The 24,966-nt window shown below is 40.3% G+C and overlaps 2 protein-coding genes across 7 annotated transcripts in view; both read right to left on the reverse strand.

Annotated features, from left to right (window-relative positions):
- Window positions 1-246: 246 nt before the first annotated feature.
- Window positions 247-24,966, reverse strand: part of MPPE1 (metallophosphoesterase 1) — a 34,552-nt gene continuing 9,832 nt past the window's right edge. For both annotated transcript variants that reach the window (XM_074822146.1, XM_074822151.1), the window contains 9 exons: window positions 11,088-11,472; window positions 10,125-10,233; window positions 8,623-8,726; window positions 7,962-8,042; window positions 5,958-6,066; window positions 4,982-5,053; window positions 4,748-4,870; window positions 3,789-3,929; window positions 247-2,354 (listed from right to left, as the gene is read on the reverse strand). In XM_074822146.1, coding sequence (XP_074678247.1) covers window positions 2,172-2,354; window positions 3,789-3,929; window positions 4,748-4,870; window positions 4,982-5,053; window positions 5,958-6,066; window positions 7,962-8,042; window positions 8,623-8,726; window positions 10,125-10,233; window positions 11,088-11,362 — 1,197 coding nt within the window. In that variant the 5' untranslated portion in view covers window positions 11,363-11,472 and the 3' untranslated portion in view covers window positions 247-2,171. The remainder of the gene's footprint in view (window positions 2,355-3,788; window positions 3,930-4,747; window positions 4,871-4,981; window positions 5,054-5,957; window positions 6,067-7,961; window positions 8,043-8,622; window positions 8,727-10,124; window positions 10,234-11,087; window positions 11,473-24,966) is intronic.
- LOC141922650 (uncharacterized) lies at window positions 16,223-24,504 on the reverse strand. Of its 5 annotated transcripts, none has more exons than XM_074822199.1 (8): window positions 24,380-24,504; window positions 23,441-23,580; window positions 22,774-22,854; window positions 20,638-20,728; window positions 19,529-19,715; window positions 18,520-18,617; window positions 16,929-16,998; window positions 16,454-16,576 (listed from the first exon to the last, which is right to left on the reverse strand). In XM_074822199.1, the coding sequence occupies exons 1-7, from the start codon at window positions 24,410-24,412 to the stop codon at window positions 16,960-16,962; spliced, it is 669 nt and encodes a 222-aa protein (XP_074678300.1). In that variant the 5' UTR covers window positions 24,413-24,504; the 3' UTR covers window positions 16,454-16,576; window positions 16,929-16,959. The 5 variants fall into 5 exon arrangements, 4 of the variants coding, with proteins under 4 accessions (XP_074678281.1, XP_074678291.1, XP_074678314.1 ...); XR_012623044.1 differs by lacking the exon at window positions 16,929-16,998 and adding an exon at window positions 18,748-18,799 and having other exon boundaries at window positions 16,556-16,576; XM_074822180.1 differs by lacking the exon at window positions 16,929-16,998 and having other exon boundaries at window positions 16,223-16,576.

Genomic DNA, 24,966 nt, shown 5'->3' on the forward strand with positions numbered 1-24,966 from the left:
CCTTTATATTTAGAAAATATGTTTGGTAATTCTTTGGTCATTCATAGAACTTCACAATTGCACAGACCGATTGTGAATGTGTAAAGCACCATTATATAGAGCTCTTCAATCTTTGTACCAACAGCGGCTTTCATTGTGCAAGTAAATAGCAAGAAAGAAGAAAAAAAAAAAAAAGGTGTATAAACCCTTGTGTCTGGCCTAAGAGAATTACAAGATGACATTTTTATTTCTCTTTTAATAAAGAGACACATTAGAAAATTGTTTTATTTTAAATATTGTAGAATCAAAATGTGTGAATATTTCTCAAACTTGAATAATTTATGCAAATGACATTCTCAAAACAAGTTGTGGTACAGTACAATATATAAAAAGCAAGAATTGCTGTAGCAATAAGGCATGTCCTTTTTAGTAACTATAACACTGCTTTATATTTTATACATAGGTGTTTTATGTCTGTGACTATATACTTTTCCTGTGTCCAAGATAACCTGTACAAATGTCTAAAATTACAGTTGCAATAACAGAAACCTAGAGAAGTGTTAGACTACATTACTTTATAGAGTGTTTTACCACACTTTGGACCATTCCCCCCCACTTTATTTTAAATTTAGGGAGAGATAAAGAGCTAACACATTCCCCACATTGGCATATAAATCAGCAGGTTTGATTGATTAACTTTTCACTGTAAGCATCATTATTAGTTATAAACCCCAACCACTCATCTTTTGAAATTCAGACTACAGACACATTGAGGACTTGTTTCTATTTGATGATAAACAATCCCATTTTAGATACTATAATATGACCGTTTCTTCTTCCCAGAAATGCATATGCTTTGCTATCTGTATGTTCAATTAGTCATCAGATATTTCCCAGAAAGGCTGGGTGGAATAAGCTAATAATAAACAAAATTCCCAAATGCAAAGATTCTCTCACTTCCCATGCCAAAGAAAGTAGTAGAGCGAATAACAAAAGATGAGTCTTTTCTTTAGAAACATCCCCCAGCCCAGGAGTTCAGGTCAGAGCTCCCAGCCTCTGCAGGAATGTCAGTAGGAAAACTGGTCCTGGTGTGAAATAGCCCCTCCGGTTTTTCTGGGGCGGGTGGGGAGCAGCAGTAGGTTTGTCGCATCCTCCCTCATACACAGCACGCGAAGAGCCAGAGCTCAGATTTTACATCCTCAGCGCTGCCGGGCCCTGCGGCCCAGCTCCGCAGCCGGCAGCCTCCGCCTCCCCACGGAGGAGCTAGTGCAGTTCAAAACGTGGCTCTACAGTAAAGTTCACAGGACTTGGCGGCCCTGCAGGAATTGAAAATAAGGCGCATTCCTATCCCCGTCTGTCCGTAGACTGAGGGCCGAGGCATAGGATAATGTTACTGCAGCTGTATTTGACCTTCCTTCTTGCAGAAGATCGGCAACCGGAGGGCCCCTCACCACACAGATCTCTGGGATGCAATAGGGCCCTCTTTTTTTAAGCTCATCATAGCACATCTTTTTAAAACTAGCAGCTTGAGGTGTCACCCTAATTTTTTTTTAAGCAGGTTTCAAGTGCATATCGGCAAACTGGATCCACGAGCTTCTTCCCATTGTTGTCTGGTAGATGATAACTGCAGTTGTAGTCAGCTAACAATTTAATGTGTCAGGAACTGGAAGATTTCTTGTCCCAAACCACAGTCCCTTACATATGACGTCCTAAAAAGGTTACAGAAATCCGCATCTCTCAGTGCTGATGTATCTAGTTTCTGCCTGACCCTAACAAACAGAAGTATGACATTAGAAGGGCCATGCAGCAATAAAACAGAGGAATGTTTCCAGTTTGCAGGGCTGAGCCTCCGCCAGGGTAAGACACTAGTGCAGATAAGTGATGAGGCTATAGGATTTACATAATGTACAGTTACACTTTTAATATACATATTTGATACAAAAATTATAGCAGGAAAAGGACTCATTTGATTGTAGAATACAGTATTTTTGTACAGCATGAAACGTTCATTTCAGTTAATTATTTATCCTGTAGTAGTCATATCAGCTGTATAGGACTTCTATGGTATGTGTAAATGCAACCTGCCTTCAGACTAGCAATCAAATTAGGTCATTTGCTGGCATGAATATAGTCTGATGTTTGACTGTTCTCAGCTTTGGTATTTCAGTGACTGAATGCAGATGTCTGGCTCTTCATACTGCTTTATGCTTACTGATTAAACGCTGAGCAAAATAAAATGGTGGAGTGAGAAGCTGAAAATGAGCTAGTATCAGGATGACAAGCAGAGCACCTGCTGCACAGTATATAGTAAAGACTCTGCTCTCATACGGAAGGAAGCATTTTTGGAGGGAGAAGTCAGTTGGTGTTATGCTGCCCTGGAAAAGAAATGAAGACTGTCACTTTGCTGTTACAGTGGGCTCTGAATCAGGAGTAAACCCCATGGCTGTCACATCTCCAGTTTCTAAACTCTGTGTCGGGTGGCAAGGGTTGGGGCCAGTTTCCTAATACCAGTGCCTTCTCCAGGGGGCTGAGGAGTCTGTACCTTGCAGTGCTGGGCACTAACTGGAATATTCACCAGGCCGACATTAGCCGAGAGGCCAATCCTCCCTATATTCCATCTAGCGTAAATCGAGAGCTGGGCTCCTCATCTGATCTGCCTTCAAGAGAAGCCTAACTTTAGCTGCTGTAAATCCACCTGGAAGGAGCCTTCCCAGGCTAAAGTTAGGTTTGTGTGAATGTGCCCCTTCCTCCCCCCAAGCCCTCCTCCTACCCAGTACATGCTGCAAAAAACATGTTGGCTAATCCAAATTACGAACATGAACTTCAGCAACAAAGGACTTCATTGGGTTTTGGCTTGACTTTGCAGTTCAAATTGCAGTTTACAACAGACCAAGGCTGAGTTAAAACAGTAGAGAAGACAATTCAACTTTAATTAGCCAACCTCTTGTTTTGCAGTGAAGATGCACTGTCTGGCATGTGCAGAGAGCGTGTAGTTTGAAGGCAGCTACTCTCAGGAATATGGAACAAACAGAACTACTTTCAACAAGAAATAACTAAGTTGCATAAAATGAATTTAAAAGTTCGGGGTTATCTGTGTATTAAGCAGCCTAAACTCAACAGCGGTAAAAAAAACACATGAAAGATTCCTCCCCTGCCCCCCCCGCCCCGGTCACAGACTACTCTGTAAACAGATTGTAGGTTTTGCTTCTTACGCCAAGTTTCTAGGAATTGTGTTTTATTTTTGAACTGGGGAACTAATTGATTTACCTCTAAGGATATACTGAGCACTGGAACTGCCTGCGAAAGCATAACCAACACACTGTATAAAATGTGAACAGGAAGCAAGGAGGCAGACTGTTGGCACGTGACAAACGTTTCCACTGCGTGAAGCGGTTAATGCGCAAGTTTGAAAACCATGATCACCATGCAAGAGTTTGAGGTGGATACGGTCTTGTTTTCATAGCTGGTAAATCAACCAAGCCAAACTAGTCTTTCTACTGTTCAGTGCACAATACTGATTATTTTTACAAGTCAATAGTTTACAATGCACCCTCTTTATAAGAAAATGTTAGATGCTTGTACCCAGATTCTAATTAGATCTTCAACAGCATTGCTTTGTACCACACAGAACATGTGGCTCCCACAGATGTACTTTATAAAGTGGATGCAGTGTACTGAGTGGGTTGGGTGGGTAGGCAATTTTTTTATTTTTTGTTTTTACAGGTAGAATCAGTTTTAAAATATAGCTGACTGCCATGTTGATTTATTTATGAAAGTTATCTGACAAAAATAAAAAAATTAAAACTTACCATGATGAAACTAGGATTGTTTCTATTCCTCCAACTGAATGACGGGACGCTGATCTCTGGAATTTTCCCCGCGTGCAGCACTTCACAAGCACTGTGTGTATGCCCACTGAGAATCAAACGGGGATGAAACCACCATATCAGCTAGAACACAAAATGGTAAAGCACAAAAATTAAGTCATAACTAAAAAGAAACTGAGCTTAAAACCCTTTTTTTTCTTCTAAAATAATTAAATTATAGCAATTCTAATATTCTTAAAGTGTTTTGTGTAAACTTCTGTTTTCCAATAACACATGTGTTGATGCTGTAATATTAACGATACCCAATTGGCCCTCATCCCAAATACTGGAGTTTTATGCTGGACTTTTTTTTTTTTTGCCATATAGATCAGAAAAACAAAGGCAACACCATGCTGTTGACATCACAAATAGAAAAACCTTCATTTTAGTAAACCAATGCTGTTTTCTTGTCTAAGCGAGAGTCTGGCACTGCCAATCTGAGTGAAGACATTTATGCAGAAGGAAACAAATAGTGACCATTAGACTGTTAGAGAATATTTTGACTTTACATTTTCTTGTAGTTACTAGTTCTGCAAAAGCAGTGCTTTCAAAGTGTTGGAAAACAGTGGCTTTCTACTAGGTTTGTCAATAATCTACACCATACATAAAGTACAAAATGCTAAACTGGAGGTAGCGGCACTGCAGCAGACTTGCGAGCACCAGGACTCCTGGCCCGTACCTGGGACACCCCACAGAAGCAAGGCTGTGATCACGATGATCCTCCAGGGAGCAGCGCTAACAAGCAGCCTCTCAAAGGCCTCATTACAGCAGGAGCAGCTGCGGTCTGTTTGGCTCAGCTAACACCCTTTCCAAAATTTTTTAATCTATATATAGCTACACTCATGTCCCCCCTCCCACCCACCCACCCACCCACCGATACTCAGGTTCCTAATATATCAAACCTTTTGCGATGCTTCTTGAGACAGCACATCATACTTTTCTTTAAATGGGATGTTCTTCTCCTCTGGAGGAGCAGAATCTTCTCCACTGCATTCAGCATCACTTTTTCGATAGAGGGGGTAATGCTAGGAGAAATTCAAAGCAAGGATCAGTTGTTAACGATCCAGGCTCTCTGGAACAGCAATAAATGCACTAAAAACATGTCAACATGTTGCCTCACCCAATCGCCAACACACCTGTAAAAGGATGGGTTCTGAAGCTGGGAGCTTTCCCACATCACTGCACCTTTTGTTGGAATGATTCGGTTTCTGTGAATAAAATCAATCCATACATATTGTCACCACCACAGGGGTGGGGAAGGGAAGTAAACAATAGCTAGGTTTTGAGGGGTTGGGGGTTTTTTGTTGTTCTGTTTTTGCAAAAAGCAGTATCATCTCAGAATACAGCGTTGAAATACTGTCCACTGTATAAGCTTTAAGAGCCTCTACTGTGGATGAAAGGGGAAATGCTTTAATTCCCCTTCCTGTATAGGCTGTGAACACCGCTGCACACTTTCTGAATGCGGGAAGCAACAGCAGCATCTCACTGCACAAACAAGGCAAAAGAGATTTAGGGCAGCCGGAGCGACACAGCAGTTAAGAGTCTGGCAATTTTTCCACTGGGAGCTGGTTTCCTGATTGACTGCCAACCCAGTCAGTCATGCTGCCTACCGTGCATCCAGGCGGCCTATGAAAAGGGAAGAGGAATGAAACACAAGCAGCAGCTGGATTTGATGAAAAGGTACTACAATTAAAACATCATTAGGCTATCGAGACAGGACTCCAGTAGAATCAGAAAACTAAAAGAATAGGCTAGCTTGAAGGATATAAAACAGAACAATATGCCTAAATATAAATGCAGGGATTATTTTGCATTTTAAGTCAAAAGGAGGGTACAGAACTTCTGCCATTCCTTGGAACAGGAAATGACACCCTCTGCTGTCAGCACTGACAAGGAAGTTAATTAACACAAAGCAAAAGAGTTAATAGTTAAGTAAAAATGATAAAAGGTAAATGAGGAGAAGAAAGATTTGCTAACAAGTTGCAATATGAATTGGAAGCAGATTTTTTTCAGGAGAGTCTTAGTTATCTCCTGACTACTGCTGCAGTATCAGTATTCCCACTGCAGCAGCCGAGTATACTGGCTACACTCAGATCTTTAATAAACTCTTACCTGCTGGGAGCAATTCAGTCTGTGAGAAAGTGCCATGAGCTTTGCCTCTGCGGTACGGCAGACAGCACAGCCATCGCCCTCCATGGCCACGCTGTTCACTAGGACAAAGCTGGGAAACACCAGGGAGCGGGCAAAGAGAAGGGCAGTGGGGAGGACAGGAAAGCATTTGCTATTCATGCACACATCGTGGGATAAACTTTATTTTAGAAAACACAAGTATTCCAAAGTTGGGCACAGCTCAAGGAAACAGCAGAGTGCAACAGTTTCTAAATCCATGTGCTGTAAATCCTCTTTTTGAGTATCCATATTGTAGCCATTTCTCTACCTGCTAGGCTGCTTTATAATCAGTTGTTAATTAGGTTGCACAACATACTGTATGCTGTGCTTCATGCTCACGCTTCAGGATTTTTTTTTATGTTATAAGAGATACTTAGGTAGTATTCCAGTGGAATGTTGGAAGCGTTAGAAGCCCACTAAGCTGAATTCTGAGGGAAAGGAGAACTTGCTTCTCTCCCCACACACATCTTACACACCAGACATATAATTTCAGACATTTAATTTCTTCAGAACTACTGAAAAGCAAACAGCACTGCATTTGGCTGGCTACTCTGAACAAACTCAGTTTCATACTTTGCAGTCTCTCACAAATAGAACATGATTTTATTTGTAATAAAAAAAGAGTTCCCTGTAGATTTCAAATCAGCTTTGAACTTCTGCCACAAGATTCATACCTGTTTAGTCACTCATTCAGAATGAATTCCCAGTTCAATTCAGTGTTTTACAGACATAAACGAACTGAATGCCTCCACTTGGGAGATACTGGTCAAAACCAAAAAAACCTTAATTCTCTTTTAGCAAATTAAGCTGCTCTTATACCACAGATTTGTTGTAAAATAGTTATCCAGGAACATTTCGTCAATAACACAGCTCATTTCAGTTAATGAATACGCTACTAGACATACAATCTGCAACTGCATGCAAGAATTCTGCTGTGCTGGTTTATCAAAGGGGACATGGAGATACTCCTTAGTAACTATTATTTCAAACAGCTGAAATACATATCTAGAGGACCCCACATCTGCATGATAAACAACAGCATTATACCATTATACTGAGCATTCATGAAGCTCATAGATCTTCCTAAAAAAGACACACTATTTCTAGACCTGTTCAGAATATTTTTAATGTTTGCTTAATTAAGGAAACCAGTGTAAACCAGTTTTGAATCTTACATTTACATGAGTGATTATAACGTGATGGCATACATGCCAAATGCAGGTCTTCCCTTCGTATATCTGAGGTTTAAAGACAAATAAATGCCTTTCCACAAACCCACTATTGCTTTCCCTCATCGGGGTTCTGCATGGTATTGAAAAGTAAAAAAAAGGGGCACATGGCACACAACTGCAGCCACAGACACACAACTGTGAGAACAAGGTCGACTCTAAGCCAAAACCAGCTTGTGCATTATTACCCCACCCTGTGGGAAAACTGTGGACAAGCAACTGCTTCCTACGTTCCCAAATTCCTCAAACAAGAGTTAAGTTCTGCAGACTAAAGAAGTTATTAAAATTAATGAAACTCTTAACTTGTAAGCACAGAGGGGGTTTGTTTGTGTTTCTTTACTGAATCCTATTCTTCTGTTATGTTATTACAGCCATGGGTCATTACCAGCTGCAAGGAAGTAAAAAGGCAAAGCAGAGAATTTGATTCTGAGGCCACAGTACTTTTCCATTTAAAAGGAAATTGTTACAATTTACCTAGCTCAAAGTACAGCTTCCACTCCATATCAAACAACAGATTTGTACAAAGTGTTTCATGTTTAACATATCCTAAGCTAGAGACAAAGTTTAAAAAAAAAAAAAAAAACACCTCTAAGTTAAGCATTCCCATACTACTACATTAGAAACTCCACTTCCAGTTCTCTATTCTCATCACTCTGGTCTGCTAGCTCAGTAATCACTACTCTAAACATTGAAAAAAAAAAAAATTAAATATACTCACTTTATTCCTTTCCGAGTTATTAGCTTTCCTGAAGTAAAGTTGAAAACCTTTTCAAATCGATTTACCTTGTAAGTAGTCATTCTGTGTCACAGAGCAAAAATACAACTGAGGTAAGAAACTGGCACTGTAAATCATCTGACACAGTTGCTCTATGGTTTGTAGACCATTCATGCAGCTTGTTGCTCCATCATCTACATCACATATTCATTCAGCAAACTCACAGGGATGCTCCGACACCCATCGTGTACTCTGTCCCAGTCCCATCAGTGTAAGCACAGCCGTCCTACAGAAGTACAGCAGAGCGAGGGCACTTACACTCTTCTATGCTGAGATAACAGGAAAGGGAATATGCTCAGACTAAACAATTTTCAGACAAGGAGACCCAACAGAAGGAAAAGCAGCTTCAAGGCTTCTCTGCCAATGCAGAAAGACCAGCTCTGAACAATTTCACATATGCTCAGAGAAGCATAAAAGTAGCCTGAAACCTGTTCTAAAATTTATTCCTAGGGTGCATTAAATTACAATCCCTTCTGATTTGGTTACGATCAAAAACCTTCCGTGTAACCACACAAAAGGTCATTCAGACACAAGACCAGTTACTGTATGCACGCTGACATTTCATTCTTGGCACTTGTGTGCTCCTTTCACTGGCAAGACTTACTCATAATGAAATCCAATGTCATGATTCCCAACAATAACCACTAGCTCAGTAGAAACTGGATACTTAAACATTTTCCGAAATCTCCTGACATCATCTGCCCATGCCTGCATGAAAAAACAAATGGAGAAATTAATGCTGTCTGGCAGTATCAAAGGGGACCACTAGTATTGCATTGTGTGTGCATGGCAAGGTTTTGGTAGCAGTGGGGGCTCCAGGGGTGGCTTGTGAGAAGCTGCTAGAAGCTTCCCTGATGTCTGACAGAGCCAATGCCAGCTGGCTCCAAGATGGACCCACTGCTGGCCAAGGCCGAGCCCATCAGCAACAGTGGTAGCACCTCTGGGTTAATGTATTTAAGAAAGGGGAAAAAGAAAAATGCAACTGGAGAGAAGAGTGAGAATATGTGAGAGGAACAACTCTGCAGACACCAAGGTCAGTGAAGAAGGAGGGGGAGGAGGTGCTCCAGGCGCTGGAGCAGAGATTCCCCTGCAGCCCCTGGTGCAGACCATGGTGGGACAGGCTGTGCCCCTGCAGCCCATGGAGGTGAATGGTGGAGCAGAATCCACCTGCAGCCCATGGAGGACCCCACACCAGAGCAGGTGGATGTGCCTGAAGGAGCCTGTGACCCATGGGAAGCCCGTGCTGGAGCAGGCTCCTGGCAGGACCTGTGGCCCCATGGAGAGAGGAGCCCACACTGGAGCAGGTTTGCTGGCAGGACTTGTGACCCCATGGGGGATCCACACGGGAGCAGTTCATGAAGAGCTGCAGCCTGTGGGAAGGACTCACTTGGGAGAAGTTCATGGAGGACTGTCTCCGACGGGAGGGACCCCACACTGGAGCAGAAGAGTGTGAGGAGTCCTCCCCCTGAGGAGGAAGGAGCAGCAGACACAACAGGTGATGAACTGACCACAAACTCCATTCCCCATCCCCCTGCACCGCTCAGGGTGAGGAATTGGAAAGGGAGTAAAGTTAAGCCTGGGAAGAAGGGAGGGTGGGGGAAGGTATTTTTAAGATTTGAGTTTTATTTCTTGCTATCCTACTCTGATTTGTTTAACAATAAATTAAGCTAATTTCCCCAAGTCAAGCCTGGTTTGCCCATGATGGCAATTGGTGAGTGATCTCTCCTTGTCCTTATCTTGACCCATCAGTCTTTCATTATATTATCTCCCCCCATCCAGCTGAGGACGGGGAGAGATAGAGCAGCTTTGGTGGGCACCTGGCATCCAGCCAAGGTCAACTCACCACAAGTATATAATACAGAAGTACACACTGAGATCTTTACATTCTGTAAGTTTTATATGAGAGGCAAAAGTGCCGAGATACTACCACAAATGAAAGATAATCACAACATTTCAACTCTTTTCTAAAACACTAGAAACTTCTACCAGTAAGACAACTGTAGTAATATTAAACAAAGCCTTGCATACCTAGTCTGCTTTCTTCTGTCATCCATTTCCTTCAAGAAAGCCTCATTGTTTGAAATAAGAGAGCTATTGATGTCATACCTGAGGTAAGCTCCATTTTCCTTCATCAAAGACATCTCCCAGAATAAAAACAATATCTGGCTGCAGTAACCATACGGCAGTTTGGAAAGATCTCTCCATTTGCCATTCCCTGAAAGGAAAACACAGACCCAGTCATCACTGCCTGGATCCTGGATCCTCAACTCTGAATACACAAACACAGCCTGGGAATAGGAAGATGGCTCCTACACACTGGAAGTGCTAATGTGAAATTCAAATTAAATACTTGGAAATCAGGTTTTAAGTACAGTAGGTGCATCTTACCTACGTGGGTAATTCCACCACAATACAATCAGGGCTAACTCATGCAAGAAGTAATACCAGCTTGTTTATTTTTCATTACAATTCCATTAAACAGCAATTAATTAGAACAGTGAATTACTGCATACATTTTACTACGCTATTGTTTCTGCAGCAAAAGTTTATAATGTTCATACCATGGTAGAATTAGTACTTTCTTTCAGAGTACTGCTTTTTCTTCTTTTGGACTAACAGAAACATGGTTTTGTAAGCATGAGTTTGGATTACCTTTGTTTTTAAATGTGATTTTGCCTCTGATTCTACAACACTACAGAAAAACTTCTACCAGCTTCCTTATCTCTGCAATTAAAGGTATTAACTATCGGGGCACCCAAGTCACCTGGCTCATTTTTAAGGCATTCTATAAAATAGTTACATACCAGAAAAGACAATCTGACCCAAGAAAAATGCTCAGGCATCTACATTCACATACTACTTGAACATTCAAGATTGCACTGCCTCGGTATGCCCCATTCATTAACCTTTCCACAGGGGTTTATTACCCAGCACCAATCCAGACAGGCAAGTCAGCAGCAGCATGCACGCTTCTTACAACTACCACAACATTGTTTTAAACATCTGTCCCATCACTTACTATTAAAAACTAAAACCAGAATAAAGATTCGTCAAAAAATCAATTACTACCTTCTTAGTTTATCCAGCCAATGTCCTTTGATTTCACCAAGTAGGTGAGTATCAGCTAAAATTATGGCCTTTAGGACTGAAGTTGAGGTCTCTTTTTTACCCGTGTGAGCTCCACCCTTCACTTCTGGCCATCGGCATTGAAAAATTACCACATAATAAATTAAAAATTCACAAAATATTAACACTGAGCTGACAAAGCACACAAGCTTCAGCAGAAAACTGAGCCTCTTCTTCAAAGGAAGATTCTTCACAGTGGTCGAGCTAGAACTCAGCATTGCAGTACCAGTATAAAACCCTTTCCTAATGGCTCAGTTCTCCTCTCTCAAGTGAAAACAGTAGGGGCTAGTCAAAGGATCACGTTGGTCTTCATACCAGTACAAAATTCCTGTGGAGAAAATACAAATGAAATTATTCATTAAGCCAGCATTCCCTGTGAAAAGCTACTATGTAAGGCCTACAGTGTTAGCTTCTTGTCACCCTGAAAGATTTGGAAATATGTAATTGACCTAAAAAGCAAAGTTGGTCGTCTCCTTCAGGTACACAGAGGGCCATGCTGCTGAGCACAGAACTGCACTCTCTCCTACCAGCACCAAGGCAACCAGTTTAAAGCCAGACAGGATCTTGGTGCATGATGCTTTTTTTAAAACTAGACAGTGAAAACAATGTGAGTAGGGCTCAAAGGCGGGTAAAGACAGAGCTGAGCTTGAACAGCAGCAAAGCAAAACCACATTAGGATCCATATCATCCTGGCCACTGCAATGCCCCGTGCAACCACTTTCTGGCACAAGTCACATAACATGACTATGCCAAATCAATGCAGTTACCACCTTAATACACTTCGTTGTAATAATCTCCAAGAACAAGTAATTTACTATCCCAGAACAGTTTAACGGAGCTTTCTAGGAACACAGGCACAGATACGTGACTAGTTAACTAACGCTGCTTCATTTCTAACAAGGAGAAAGCAAGAAACATCTAAGCCTCGGAAACAGAAACTGCGCTACAGCTGAAGAGGAATGTGGGAAAGTGAGCCTAAGTTGGTAAGTTTACTGTATTTACTGATTTCTTCCACCTTGGATAGCTTGCAACCCAGACAGGGAGCTTGCCCCTTTTGAAACTACAATATTATTTTCTGCTAATCCAAAACAAATGTCTTCACACTGCTAAATCACAATTGTAACAGGGCTCATTGACTATTTCACTTGTTTACGGGCATTTAACAGAAACTCATTGTTCCTGGTGTAAGGAAGAAAAACCCACACTTTCTCAGTTCTCTTTCTTCTACAGTCCTTGGCAGAAACACTTTTCCAGTGTAACTGCCCACAAGAAACAAGTATCCCACCTGAAAGGACAGAGATACTAGCCCTTACTCAAGTAAAACCACTCAGGTTCCACGCGCAACCTCTCAGGGTTTCAGTCTGAAGAGTACTGCATGTCTGAAAGACCCACTTTTTAAAGGTAAACAGTGTAGTATGGTCACAGTGAAAGGGACTCCAGGAAAGCTACAAAGATGTTACTTCACATGCTCATGAACAAATTTCTAGAGAAATCCACAAAGAAAAGTCTTGTCCCCCACCCAAGAATGGGATTGCAATTTTGCTTTCTACAATAGAAAAACTCTAACATAGCCCTACTATCCAGGATGTTAGCAATTACTGTACACAGTACTCAGGCAGTGATTAGCAGCCAATGTTCATTTGAATTGACTACATCTCGGTCCCTTTGAATATTTAGGCCTAAAATATTAGGAACACTAGAACAAAGTTACAGAAGCACACAAAATTAGGGGAACTTTTCTAAAATCCTGGTCTCAGTTACATGCAGAACAAGAACAAAAATTGCTTTACTGCCCTATGGCTTAGCCCATTTGACTGATGTCTCATCGAAATCAAAAACTGACATGTGACTGTCTTATTTTTCCAACCAAAACCTCTATTTGATAATAGCCACTTATTTTCAAACACGAGCTTCCTGTATCACCACTACAATGTACTTATTCAAGACAAAGAACCATTAGTCTGCACCATGTAACGTTTCTAATATGCATTATTTAACGTTAGCATGACTAATACTTAATTGCATGCAATTCAGTTCTATCTAAACTTAGTTTAGCAGAAAGCCGCTGGCCAGACGTCACAATTTCACAATACAGAGGAACTACACATAAAGGCTGATTAACTTGTTTAATATTAATCTCATCTGCACTTTAACTAGCAATAAAAATCAACAAGATCTTGTTTGTACATCTCACAACAAGGCAAGATTAAAGCAGAAATGTCTGTTCAACAGACACAGCAACAAGGACATAAGACAGGTAAATTCTTAACTAAGCACACAAATTTATATGGCCTTATCCTGCACAAACTGCACCTACCCCAGAATTTGGAAGTAGATCTTAGTAGTCTTAGATAGTCTCCTCTTCCAACAAAAAGAGTACTGATTTGAACAGAAAATGCCAGTAATTTGTTTAACTTTCATTAGGCATATCAAAGAAAAAAAAAATACTATAGAACCAAAAAACCCTATGACTCTTCTTATTCACAACCTACACAAAGCTTAAAACAAATAAAATCTGTCATTTTGCTATCAAGATCTATGCATTCTCTGGAAGGTTTTCATTCCATTATTTTTCACACATTCAGCTTCTTCAGAAACTGTCCAAACAGCTGAAGAGCTGCAGCAAAAAGCCAGTGTTACAGGCCAGTGGGGGGGATGAATATCAGATCTTCAGAAGTAAAATGATCCCATCAAATGCAAAAAACCACCCCAAAACCTGCAATTAGTAGAAAAGAAAAATATCTTCAAGGCAAAACTGCCATTTTGAAAAGTCACAAGTGGCAACTGATACAATCAAAACCACAGAGCCCATCATTTCTACACATTTTCCTTGTCCCAGCATTTCTGCTGGTAGCTGTTACTATTGTGGGAGTGGTGCTGCAGATGTGGAAGATGTCAGAGGTCTCCCATCTGCACCCTACATTTCCAGTTGTCCTGATAGTGAAAGAAAAAAGAAAAGAGGAAAGGGGGGGAAAAAAAGACAAAAAATGAAATCACGGAAAGTCAGTGATGCAGAATGAGCTCAGACAACTCCTACTCCAGAGCCTACCTCACTCTGCCACCTGCCAGCCCAGGGCTGCTCACACCCCAGCTGAACTGTTTGCTCGGGACTGGGGCTGCACATCTCTGCACACCAAAGCAAAAGCAGTTTAACCGGAAACCAAGCACATGCAGGAGTAATCTGAACCTCACATACGGGTACCCGAGGACTGGAGACCCACATCCTCTCACACGTGATGGCAAGGTCAAAAGTAATGCTGTCAGACAGCACGCACACTGCAAGATGGAGCTGTGGTTCAGCATGTCGCTGTACAATGCATTGCTACTACCCCTCCTTGCACGGCTGATTAAGATCAGACTAGAATCTGGTTTCTTACTAGAGGTTGAGGATCTCAGTTATGAGAAAAGACTGCAATATTTCTCACTGTTTCTTGTTCTAAATATATGGGAGTGGCCCAATGCAAAACTGATTTTTAAAAGCTCATCATAAAGTTGAGATCAGTTTTTTCACCATATTCATTATTTTCAACTGTTTGGGCAGAGAACATACTCTATAATGGAAAACTCTGATCTTCAGTAGCTGGCAAACAGCAAAATTCTGCTAATCACAATTTTGTATTCAGTTAATGTACACATTCTTTAGGCAGGGGAGAAATAACCTGGAACCTCCTCATCTACATGTTTTAAATGTTTTAAGAACTATTCTGCACAACACTTAGAAATCAGCCTGTGAATGAGGGCAATTACTGATTCATTTAATAATGTCACTAAGGTTTAAACATGCTAAAAGTATAACTTTATACCACAAAACTGTGGGGAAGAAGAATGCTTAAGTGACTAGTGGTCATAAAAAAAGTTTGATGCTTTCCTTCCCTGTCATTCATATTTATTTTGCTAACTAACAGATATTAGATACATCTTTGCACTTAAAAATACTTCCATCATCCACACTATTCTTCCTATTTTAATCTGTCAAGTTTACTGGCAACACAGACTTGCATCACTCCTCCTTCCCTTTTCCATCTCTGTTCAGAACATTATCCAGCTTTAATTTACACGTGAGCCAAGAATGAAAAAAGGGAAACCTGACACAATGGTCTATAAGCCAGCCCAGGAAACAAGTAGTTCTTTACTCTCTCTCTCACTTAATGAAGATGTAACTCTGAAAAAACACCTCATATGCTTTGAGGCCAATTTATTTATTAATTTACAACTACATAAAACTGTCCTAACAAACAAAATGGGACACGAGTCCTAATCCTACTCCTAGTCCTATCCCTAATGAGCATGCAAGTATTTTTATTAAGCTAAAGAAGCTGTACTAGGTTTTAGTCATTTCTAACCTCGTGATAAAATTTTCCCTCAATTCTCCCATCACAGGGTCACAAAGGTACAGATTTACAACTTTCATACAAATCAAGTTCTCTAATGTAACTGTGTTACACTTTTGTGAAATGTAGTTACAAACAACTTCAGGTTCAACTCTCACAAGGTTTCCCTTCTGCAGGGTACATTTGCAACGAGTTCTCTCTTATCATTCCAAGCTCACTCACTCTCAAAAGCAACATATTTCTATCTTGTGAACTGTGGCACTCTGCACTCCAGTTCCCTTTCAGCACTTCAAATACCAGAGCTCTTAAAATACCTCGCTCTTCAATCAAATAAGAGCTTCTGATGAATTCTTGTTTCAATACTGCAAGACAATGCTCAGACCCATCTTTCTGAGCATACTCTTTCCAATTCTGAACCCTAAATCCTTCCTTCATCCACAAATTTTAACTTATTACTGTGATTAAAGAAAAACTCAAAGCAGTGATTTAGCATTTTTCTTTTAAGAAATCCCTTTGTAATAACTTAATTATAGAATTCATTTCTGTCTTCACTGGCACATCCTTAGGGCTAAAATTCATAAAGACTGCCAAATCTACAGATCTACTTTGATTTTATATAGTTTACAGAAAAGGGTAAATTGGTAAATTCTTCAAATTAAAATACAAAGATGTTATCATAGTCCCACAAACACCCACAACCACTCCTGCAATTAATGTATTTTACAAGTGTGAGAGAGGTTTAGAAACTTAGTTGAAGTTATACAGGCCACAGTTTATTTAAAAACCATATAAACAAAAATCGAAGGCACAAAATACAACAACATTTCAGAGGAGCTTGTTATATTGAGATCATATTAATGAATCCATAATATTATCAAAATGTGGTACTACATAAGCCGTGGTAGGTTTAAATGTTGCAGTAAGTACAAAAAAATATGTGGAAAATCCACTTGCCATTAAATTAATCAGTAGTTACAAATGTGCTGTAAAAGGAAGTCCATACATTACACTTATTTGTTTTAAGCACTTTTCATACTGATTATTCAGTTTCACAGATTCCTGTACAGCATGCTTTAGATCTTCTACCTCTTCAAAAAAATCCTAGAAAAACCAAAAAATATTCACTTTAAAGTTTCTTTCAAAGACATTCTCAGTAACAGCTAGTTGGCATTTCAGTTGTCCCCCAGTTCAAAGCCACTTTCTATATTTTTACTACTATATGGTTAAGTTATGCAAACACAGCTATGGTGAGATACAGCAACCAACTACAACCTTATGTAATAATTTAAAACTTTGCCCTGAACACATAATGCATGCAGAATTCAAGTTATGTTAGAGCCTGAAATACAGACTATTAATAGAAAAGATGAATTAAGAGAAGGAAAAAATGACTATTTATCAGAAAGCTACAAAATGACAGTCCAAAATGACAAGGGAATAATGTCAACCTCACCTGTGCAAAAATATAGCTATACGTGCTGAAGTCAGCCAGTAATAGGTAACACACCATTAAATTTGAAGATCTGAAAGTTGCACGATTATAAAAAAAGGACAAGAAGCAAAGAGAAAGATGAGAAGAGTGAGCTAAGGAGGATGATGTTAGCATTTGAACAAGACAACACTGAAGAGTTTAAGATGGAAAAAAGCTTTCACTTTCTCACATTGATCCCCCCATAATTACACTATCCCAGAATGCATAACTTAACAAGTAGTTCTAGCTATGCCTAATTCAACTAGGAGATAAATTCAGCTTCACAGAAATAAACTTCAGTTATTAAAAATATCGATGGCCCATAGCTTAAATATTTTGTTTAGTTCCTGCAACTCAAGTCTATTAAGCAATTCTGATCCTTTGTAAGTGAAGTCAGAAGTTGTTGGGAAATACAAGGACAGCAAACAGAGTATAATCGCCCAAGACAATTTCACCAACCTTTCGAAGTCTTATCTACCAGAGTAACACTGTATCTACTTATAGCCACCTATATTGGACATCTCCTCTCCTGTCTATTCTTATAACTTTTTTTTTTTTTAATAACAGCTACATACATCTTAAATAACATACAGTGACTTAAAACCACCTCAGCAAGGGTCACGGATCAAAAGCCATAACCTCAGATTTACATATTTCTCTTCTGAAGGATGAAACTTTCAGCCACAAGTTGTCCCTAACTCCCAAACACAGGGATCTAGAACTCGCCCTGGCTCAATGTTCTGCAAGTTCACATCTAATGAACTATGACCATGTTTTACTGTTATCCCTGTAATGAAAGCCAGCATAATATTATTTAGCTTGTGAGAGGGGATTGCAAGATAAGAAAATCGATTCTCAAAAAAAAAAAAAATTCCAACAGAAGTCTTGAATAAGCAAAAAACAATTTAAACAAGTTTGTAGCTGAAAACAAAATCTTAGGTCGGTACACTAAACTGAGTCCTCTATAGCTAGATAAGACCTCTTCATCTTTTCATATAACTTCAAGGATTACTAAATTTTCACACTTTCTACATCAGTACGGACAATCTATCACAAAACCTCCAAAGCCCTCCCCAGTCTTAGTTCTGTCAGAGGTATAACTTTGGTACGTTTAAGTTCAAGAGCAAATAATTTTCCTCTCACTGGCATCATGAAGCAATAGAAGTGATCATCCAAAAAAATATTTTTATTATCTCTGCAAATGTCTGTTGGAAGAAATTAAGACTGCTACCCACAGTTACAATTTTAATGTCATAAATACATGAGACAAATAATCTCTCATGAAAGAAACCAAATTGCCCAAACATTTAAAAAAAAAATACACAAGAAAATCCAGCTGCTTAAAAAAAAAAAAATTCTATTATTCCTCTTCCTTAGCCAAGCAGTATTGTAGGACATTAATGTTTCAAGGAGTCATTCATTTCCATTTCTTTCTCAGAATGCTACAAATTGATTTTTTAGGTATTTTGCTTGATAACAGCATATGTTCAGCCTAAAGATAAGTTTCAGTACAGGCAGAAAAGTTAGCTTTTCAAAAATCACCTATTCTTAAACTTGTCCTAAAATAAATTACCTTGTCTAATCCGGCTAATTCATTTTTTAGTGCTCTCCTTTCTGTAGACAACTTCTCATTTTTTTTCTTCAGCTTTTTAATCTCTTTCAACAATAGCTCTATATTCAAATAAAAAAATATAGACTTCAACCATTACAGTCAACCTCCCCCTCATATGAATCATATTACAGCTAAAGAGCTGCCTACGTTTGTGATATTAGAAAATTATGGTTCAGCTTTTTAAAGTACCTTTTTCATAAAGTGATTTTTCTTAAGAATCAGCCCAGCACACTCCCAGGTACTATGAAAGATAACAGGATCTGTCAATTGGATAATCTGAGTCTGCCTAATTCTTAGAATGTGGGATTATTTTACTTTAAAATCCATAAAACATAAATCTGATACCTTGATTACCTTTTTCTGACTTTCGAGAGGGTCACATTATTAGCCCTTGCTGACAGCACATTTCCTGAAAATTATGCCTACATTATATGATCTCTTCAATCTCTTTTTCTTATGCTTTGAAGTGGAACAGGATTGCACCTTAATTTGTGGATTTACATATGTGAGGAAGAACATGTTCCAACCAGTATTGTCTGGCTTTGTCCCACATTTTAAGGCTAAAAGCAGGTTCTTTTGTATATCAGTCTGAAAACCAAAGAATGGAGCAGCACACATTATCACTAAGAGATCTGCATAGACACAGCTTACTGGAATAAATAATAAACAGTACCAAATATAGCCATGCACTCCCACCCATGATTACACCGACATACCGATTTCAGAAAAATAGAAAAGCAGCAAACACTTATTTTTATCACAAACAAATGCAGGGCCGGATCCATAGGCAGGACATCGATTACGAGATGCCATATTTACTTAAGAGGTTTTCAACAATGAAAAACATTTTAGATACTGCTGGTGGAAATAGTAGAAATATCCTGGAGTGTGCCTTTGGATCAGAAATGAATTGCATCCTCTGTGACGGGCATACCAGAAGGAACATCATCAGAATTAACCGTACCATTACCTAAATATTCACCGCAACAGGATTCTTTCTTTTTAGACGTGTCCCTGCGAGATGTTACTTCTCCCTCTGGGGTTCGACTTCTTTTTCCAGAAACAGCACTGGTTTTCCAAGAAACCTTTTTACATTCCAATTGCTCAATTCTTTGCCTCTGTTCTCGAAGATTATGCTCTAGCTCATGAATTTTAATCTGTCAAGAAACTAGATTTTTTTAAAAATGCATAGAACAAACACCGTTCAACTGAATACAACTGGAAACATATCGTGAATGCAAACCTAGAGGTTTTAACTGCTGACTTAAAACTACACTCATCCAAAGTGCCTGAAAGGAGAAAAAAATACCGCAGGTGAAGTTTTGCACAGATCAAAAGTTTTTTAAAAAAATCTGTTACTGAGCACATGCTCACAAGACGGTATAAATGTACATGGACAAAGATACTAAACCCTTCCACACAATAAAGCGTACTTTTATAGCAGCAACTGCCAACTTTTAAAAGCACACATAATCCAAATAATATCGAGTATTAATTTACAAACAAATGAAGCACATGTTCCAGACTCCCAAGAGAAAATTAATTAGACTGGTCAGCTGTAATGCTTGATCAATGCCTAAAGAGGCAGGCAATACCCACTTGAAGCTTCTTGAACCACTTCTGGCCACGCAACCCCACTTTTGCTCCAGTTATGATGCTAGTCTGTTTGCACAGCAAGCCAACAGATCTTGCTACCTGACAGACTATTTGCCTTCGTTTGGTTAGCTTACTGCTGGGTGTCTGAAAACAATCAGCTCGTGACACATAGAGAAAAATATCAGGGCTGGTACAAGAGAGGTCAGAAGATGCATATACAGTTGGAAAGAGGAGTAGGTAGGTAAGTAAAGAAAAAAGCAAGGAAAGGGGAGAGAGCTTTCAGTTACAGACATATCAGTGACAGAGTTCACTTTCAAAAGGAACTACAGACCACTCTGCATTATCTCAGTGGCATGGGAAACAAAAATGAATATAAAGAGAAAAACACGGGCTCATCTTACAAATGTAGGAATTACTTTTCAGTCTCCCTAAAAGCTTATGTTTGGCTATTTGATACCATCTCCTACTACAAATTCTACTTACAGTGAGATTTTTAATTGCTTCACTTTGCTCCTGGTTTGTTTTGATTTCTTTAATGTAACATTTCTGTAGCTCATTATACATCTGAAGTAGTCTAAAACAGAAGAAATGCATAAATTGCAATAAAATATGAAAGCCAACAAAATGTGCATCCTTTATGATAAAAGTATTACAGACGCCCCACAGAGATCACTTGGACTGTAGCTGTACTGTAGAGACTTGTAACAGAAATATTTAAGATGGGTGTGAATGAAGTATGACCAGCAACACAGAAAGCACCAGAAAAAAAAACAGCAAATTGAGAGGTAAAAGAATGGTCTGTATCAATGGCAAAGAATCCCTTTCACTCAGTCAGACTGAGGACACTGTTGGTTTTGTCCAACCCACACGGCCACGCTCTGATTAAACCTCAGTACAAATAACTCGTTGATGGAAGACCTATACACCAGCAACAGGAGGGTGGCAACACTTTGCAGCATGTCACACATATCATTCCTCTCCCTGTTAGCACAACGGGAATAGCAAAAGACCCCTCCTAAAAAAGAGAGAAAGGTGTGTCCAGAAACTAGTTTCCTGCCACCAATCAAGAATGCATGATGAGGACTCATGAGGCAGCATTCCCAGCTCGGTGTTGCACAAAACATCTCATTGCTTCCAAGTATGTGGCTGTGAGGATATGAGTGAGTGAAATCTATGAGAAAATGAGTGTGAGTGTGTAAAACCAATGTAAACAGAGAAGTTGTGGCTGCCCCTTCCCTGGAAGTGTTCAAGGCCAGGTTGGATGGGGCTTTGAGCAACCTGGTCTAGTGGAAGGTGTCCCTGCCCATGGCAGGGAGGTTGGAACTAGATGATCTTAAGGTCCCTTCAAACCCAAACCATTCTATGATTCTATAAAATAAACAGGTTTAGGATATTATCTTTCCCTTTGATATTACCTTGCATCAAGTTCTGCTACATTAACTTCCTACCATATTTCATAGCATCCTGTCTACATATATCAGGCCCATAATGTAACTGATCAACACGAACATTTTTCCTATTTTATTAGGAATTCAAATAAGACCTGACATTCATACTAGGTCATGACTGCGCACAAGCAGGATGAGCAATACTGTAGTACAGAACAGCTTTGTAAAATAACATACAAATAAGATGGTAAAAAAAAAAAGCTAAGTTGGGTTATCTATGTGCAACCTAATACAAAACAAGTCCAGCACTAGATTAAAAGAGTAACTCAGACTTCTTTCACATAAGCATCTAATTAGGTACTCAATTCAAGCCCAGAGCTAGACACCCAGCCTTCTTATGCAGTTTGCAAAGAGAGTCTGGTCCACTGTAAAGGTATTTAAAAAAAACAAAAAAAAAAAATGAAGAAAAAAAACCCATGGGCCTTCTACAGCCACCTAAAGGAAACATTAAAAACAGGATGTGTGAATCAAAAGACACAGGAACTGCTGCTCACTTCGTAAGATCCACAACCCACTTCTGTAAGTGGACAAAAAGTAGCCTTTGAAAGAATAGAACAGCCTATTTATTTTAAAATCAAGTCATAGAGGGAAGTAACATTTTATGTAGGATGACTAGTTGTATTTTCTTAAAGCAAAAAAGCATCTTTTGCATCAAAAAAGCAGTTACAATAGTTTATTTCTAGCATTTCTGGCTAACTACAGTAAGTAGTGGCTCACTTCCAAAATCAATTAGACTGAAAAGTAAAATCATGTGTCTAGCTTATTTTGAAAATAGTACCAGCCTATAAATTTTATATACACGTAAAATTGAGTTATAAAAAATGAGCTAAGAAAGTTACGACAAAATAGAAACTGAAATTACATAATTCTAGGTTAAAAATCTACAAAAAAGACCACATGGGCGCGCACACACGAAGGAGCTTCCTTGGCTCGTTCAATTTTTCTCAGTGAAAGAAATCCATTTTGTTATTTGTTTAGTGCTATTTTCAAGTTTAATCTAAGACTTAGTATTTCCTTTTAAAACATAAATAAAATGATTTTCCATTGTTTCAAAGGCTGAAAGCTGCTTCCATAACAGTTAACAAAAATTCAAGTGACTTAACTATGAACAACATATTCCACCCTACAGAGAATATTTAATTATGTGAAGAAGCAATTTCCAAGAACTCACCTGACACTGTCACCCTCTAGAATAAGATCCTTGCTGTATCCACCCTTATGCCATAAATGGGTTTCTGTTTGAACTTGAACACTTAATTGAAACAAACACAACAGCTTAATAAAACTGGATGTTACAATTTTAATTGGATCAAACAAAGCAACTGAAAAACACTAAGTTACTTTTCAGTTTGATTTTATAGTAGAGGTTTCCATGCAGGATCATAAACCCACCAGAATTTAAACTCGAAAATTTTTGCAGGTTCTTCAATCCTGGCCGGACACTCTCCAAAACACTAGCAGCATAGTTCTTCAGGTCTTAAGGTCCCAGTTTCCAAATCTTTTAAATAGCATTGATGCAATTTAACTATCTTACTACTGTTTGGCGGAAAAATAGTCTAAAAGTCTTTGAAGTTAGCATGCTGGCTAAGCAGGGGTGATACTTATTGATATTAAAACTGTTTCTTTCACTACGCCGATGACTTTTGTACAAGTTGCCCCTGCCATTCTTTGTTCCTTTACACGTCTCCAACATTCTCCATCCCCACCATCCTGTTCACAGACAGCCCCTCAAAATATGCGGACCAGATAAGGCCTAGTTCATCTGAAGAATATCAAGATAAAAGACCCAAGATATTGCACTTCTTTTGACACAAAAAGAAATGTTTTACAACTCTTACTCTCTGCTTGTGACACAGTCATGCATTAACTTCTGCAGATGCTTTTTTTCTTGGATCTGACCCAGATTCTTTTCTAGCTCCTTATTTTTTATGTGTAGTTTTTTCAACTTCTTGACTAACTGTTCATTTTCATCACTGAGCTGAAAAGAGAATTAAAAAGAAAAAAAATGAAGCAACATTTTTAGATCAAGTATTAATTAAGCTGATAACATGTCAGATTAAAATTCTCTCCCAAAAGCTTTACTACGTTTACCTTAAACTATATAAATATATAAAGGAAAACGGCAGGAAAAATAGTTGGCTTTCAACTTTATGAAGAATTGACTAAAACACAGTTTCTTTAACATACACATTAAAGGCTTCTAATGTAACTTCCTAATTCATTAGTGAATGATAAGGCAAACCGGTTTAGCATTTTTAAAAAATAAATCGCAAAGGGACAAAACATACAAGTTTTCAGTTGTACTTCTAAACATCAGCTCTGCAACTAAGCTCGTATTTATTTTTGTTTTAACCTCACTGAAGCTGACAGACTAACTACAGCCGCATTAGCAGAATTTCTTGCATGCACATTTGCTTGAACCTCGTCCAGCAGTACGTGATCACGCCCATCACTTCATCTACGACCCAGGTGCACTACCTATATTGCCTTAACCTACAGGGTACGAAGTAAAACTGAAGCTACCGACCGACACTCGGTCAACGGAAGGAAGACTAGCAACGAGAAACCGTAAGCTGCTGTTAGCGTGAGCTCTGCCCCTGAAGGTGAAGGCAAGCCCGGCCGAGCCGAGAGCCGCCGCGCCCGTGTGTTCCTGGGCGCTCTCTCCAGGCCGGGCCGGGGCGCAAGGGCCTCCCGCGGCGCTCCCGAGAGCCGGGGCGGGCCCCTGACGAACGGGAGGGCTTCCCCGCGGGCCAGCACCGCCAAGGGGCCCCACTCACTTGGAGGCACTTGTGGACGGCGGGCAGGGCCATGGCACCGGGGAACGCCGCCCCGGGAGGGGCTGGGGCCCGCGCACCCGCTTTCAAACGCACCCGCCGCCCCGGTGGGACTGCGCCGTGGAAGGCCCCCGCCTAGCTGCTCTAATCACTGCCTGTCACCGCCTCACGCCTCTCAAGCAGGCGCCTAGGCCACCAAAACCCACCCGGATAGGCTCCGAGCCGTAGACGCCATAAGCGAGCGACCGCGCCCCGTCAAGGGCCCTGGCTACATCCACCCCCCGTTGCCAGGGTCACGGCCGCAAGCGGAGCGCCGGCCGCTCCACCCGGCGCCGGGCCCTACGGGAGCGGGGAGGCGGCGGCCCCCGCGCCGGGCAGGTCTCCTCCCTCCGCTCGGGAGGGGCTCGGCCGGGGTGCCAGGCGGGCGGGGCCCAGCGCGGCGGCCGCCGTGTGAGCAGCGAGCGCCCTCGGGCGGGGACTGCTGCGGCCGGGAAGGGCTCGCACCGGAGCTCGCCCGGCGCGTTTTACCCGCCCTGAGGCGGAGATCTCCCACCCGGCCTGCACCGGACGGTGACAGCGGGGCTCCTGAT

This window comes from Strix aluco, chromosome 1 (genome assembly GCF_031877795.1).
Source record: "Strix aluco isolate bStrAlu1 chromosome 1, bStrAlu1.hap1, whole genome shotgun sequence".
Taxonomy (NCBI): domain Eukaryota; kingdom Metazoa; phylum Chordata; class Aves; order Strigiformes; family Strigidae; genus Strix; species Strix aluco.

What these genes read in the sequence shown, in the direction of transcription:
- LOC141922650 (XM_074822180.1), bottom strand. Translation starts at nt 24,412, where the DNA reads ATGGCCCTGCCCGCCGTCCACAAGTGCCTCCAA. An exon ending in CTAGAGGGTGACAGTGTCAG is followed by an intron (nt 20,729 to 22,773) that starts GTGAGTTCTTGG and finishes CTTCTGTTTTAG; the next exon opens with ACTACTTCAGATGTATAATG. An exon ending in AATTAGCCGGATTAGACAAG is followed by an intron (nt 16,577 to 18,519) that starts GTAATTTATTTT and finishes TGGTTTTTCTAG; the next exon opens with GATTTTTTTGAAGAGGTAGA.